We start from the raw sequence: 1757 nt of genomic DNA on the forward strand, positions 1-1757 counted from the left end.
CATCATTTCTTCAGGACCGTCGTTCAAACTAATCGAAATTTAACATTTAAGTTGCAGTGAGAAGTTAAGTTGTACCCCGATACGAGGAATTTCAACACATCCGCACAAGATGGTAAAGGCAAAAAAGTTCATACTCGCCAAATATTTTGTGAACGCACCGAAGACGACGGATTTTAAATTAGTGGAGGAAGAATTACCACCTCTGCAAGATGGAGGTAGGTATAATTAGAGGAAATTACTGAATTGTCATATCACGTCATGTTGTGATCATTACTGATAAACACATTACATTTCCGACTAAAAAATGAGAAGAAGGTTCAGAATGGCGAATATAAATATGTTGAAATCTTTTATAATGACAAGGCGCGACATACATGACAAAAGTTATTGATGATATTAACAATATTATTTACATTAAAATATGATAATTTCACATTGACATATGATTATCAGATTTAATTAAATTATACGCCTTACTTTCAGAATATCTCGTGCAAGCCGAGTACATTGCTATAGATCCGTACGTTAGAGTGTTTTCGCCTAAATGTCCACTTGAAAGCACAATAATTAGTTCTCAGGTTGCTAAAATCGTGGAATCCAAGAATCCAGAATATCCGGTTGGCAAAAGAATCGTTGGATATCTAGGCTGGAGAACGCATACAGTTGTCAAGCCAGAAACGAGCCAGAATCTCGCGATACATGATACATATATTTTACCGGACATTGGCGATCTGCCACCATCTCTTACCTTGGGCATGCTGGGAACGTCAGGGTAAGTTGGAGCAGGAAAAAATTGGAGATTAAAAGATAATAATAATATTCATTACATCGTTGGGTCTCACTTAAACATTCTATATAAATTGACATACTGTATAATTGTGCTGATTAAAAATATAAATTATTATTCAACATAAAAATGCGCTTTTCACCGTTTTTAATCTCGATATACACTCAAAAAAAAATAGTTTTGCAGTCATAAAAGGAAAATTGTGCTCTTTTCTAGCAATACAGCTTATTTCGGCTTGACGGAAATATGCAAAGCGAAACCCGGTGAAACCATCGTCATCAGCGGTGCCGCCGGAGGGGTCGGTTCTCACGTGGGTCAGATCGCGAAAATCATGGGGCTCACCGTCATCGGCATATGCGGCTCCGACGAGAAGTGCAAATGGCTAACCGACAAGTTGGGCTTCGACTTTGCCATCAATTACAAGACCATGCCGATTGCGGAGAGTCTACGTAAAGCTGCTCCGCAAGGCGTCGATTGCTACTTTGACAATGTATGTCAATCACATATAATAATTGATCGCCTCTAACCAATTATATATAGTGTTAGAGACGGTAACACAGTTACATATATGTTCAAATATATATGAAACTAACATGTGCTACCTGGGAAGCAATCACAATGCAATCACTGGTAATTCTGCAGAATTTAATATGTGCTACAGAGGATACGAATTATATTAGGTTGGTGCGTATGAAATGTCGCATTCTCTTTACATGCGGACGTTTTCCTCCCTGTTTTCGTTATACTTTTGTATTTGGCATAACCTCATTCATACTCGTATTGTCCATTGCCAGAGACTCATTTCAACAAAATAGGTTTTCTCGAAGGTCTTCCCTTTTTTATTTCTTTTGAGTTTATTACCGATATGAATTCTGCCGACATTCGCGTCATTTTCTTATATGAGTACAAACTTGGTAATAGTGCTGCAAAAGCTGCACGCAACATAAACCAAGCGTTTGGGGAGAATACG

At 38.0% G+C, this 1757-nt stretch overlaps 1 protein-coding gene across 1 annotated transcript; it reads left to right on the forward strand.

Annotated features, from left to right (window-relative positions):
- LOC106747911 (prostaglandin reductase 1-like) lies at positions 1 to 1277 on the forward strand (the record flags this gene model as incomplete). Its single annotated transcript, XM_014625909.1, is given in 3 exon segments — positions 1 to 215; positions 484 to 772; positions 1004 to 1277. Coding segments are annotated over 3 exon segments (669 nt in total), but the record flags the coding sequence as incomplete, so codon positions are not given.
- Between the last annotated feature and the right edge of the window lie 480 nt (positions 1278 to 1757).

This window comes from Dinoponera quadriceps, unplaced genomic scaffold (assembly GCF_001313825.1).
Source record: "Dinoponera quadriceps isolate SergipeBrazil2010 unplaced genomic scaffold, ASM131382v1 scaffold2379, whole genome shotgun sequence".
Taxonomy (NCBI): Eukaryota; Metazoa; Arthropoda; class Insecta; order Hymenoptera; family Formicidae; genus Dinoponera; species Dinoponera quadriceps.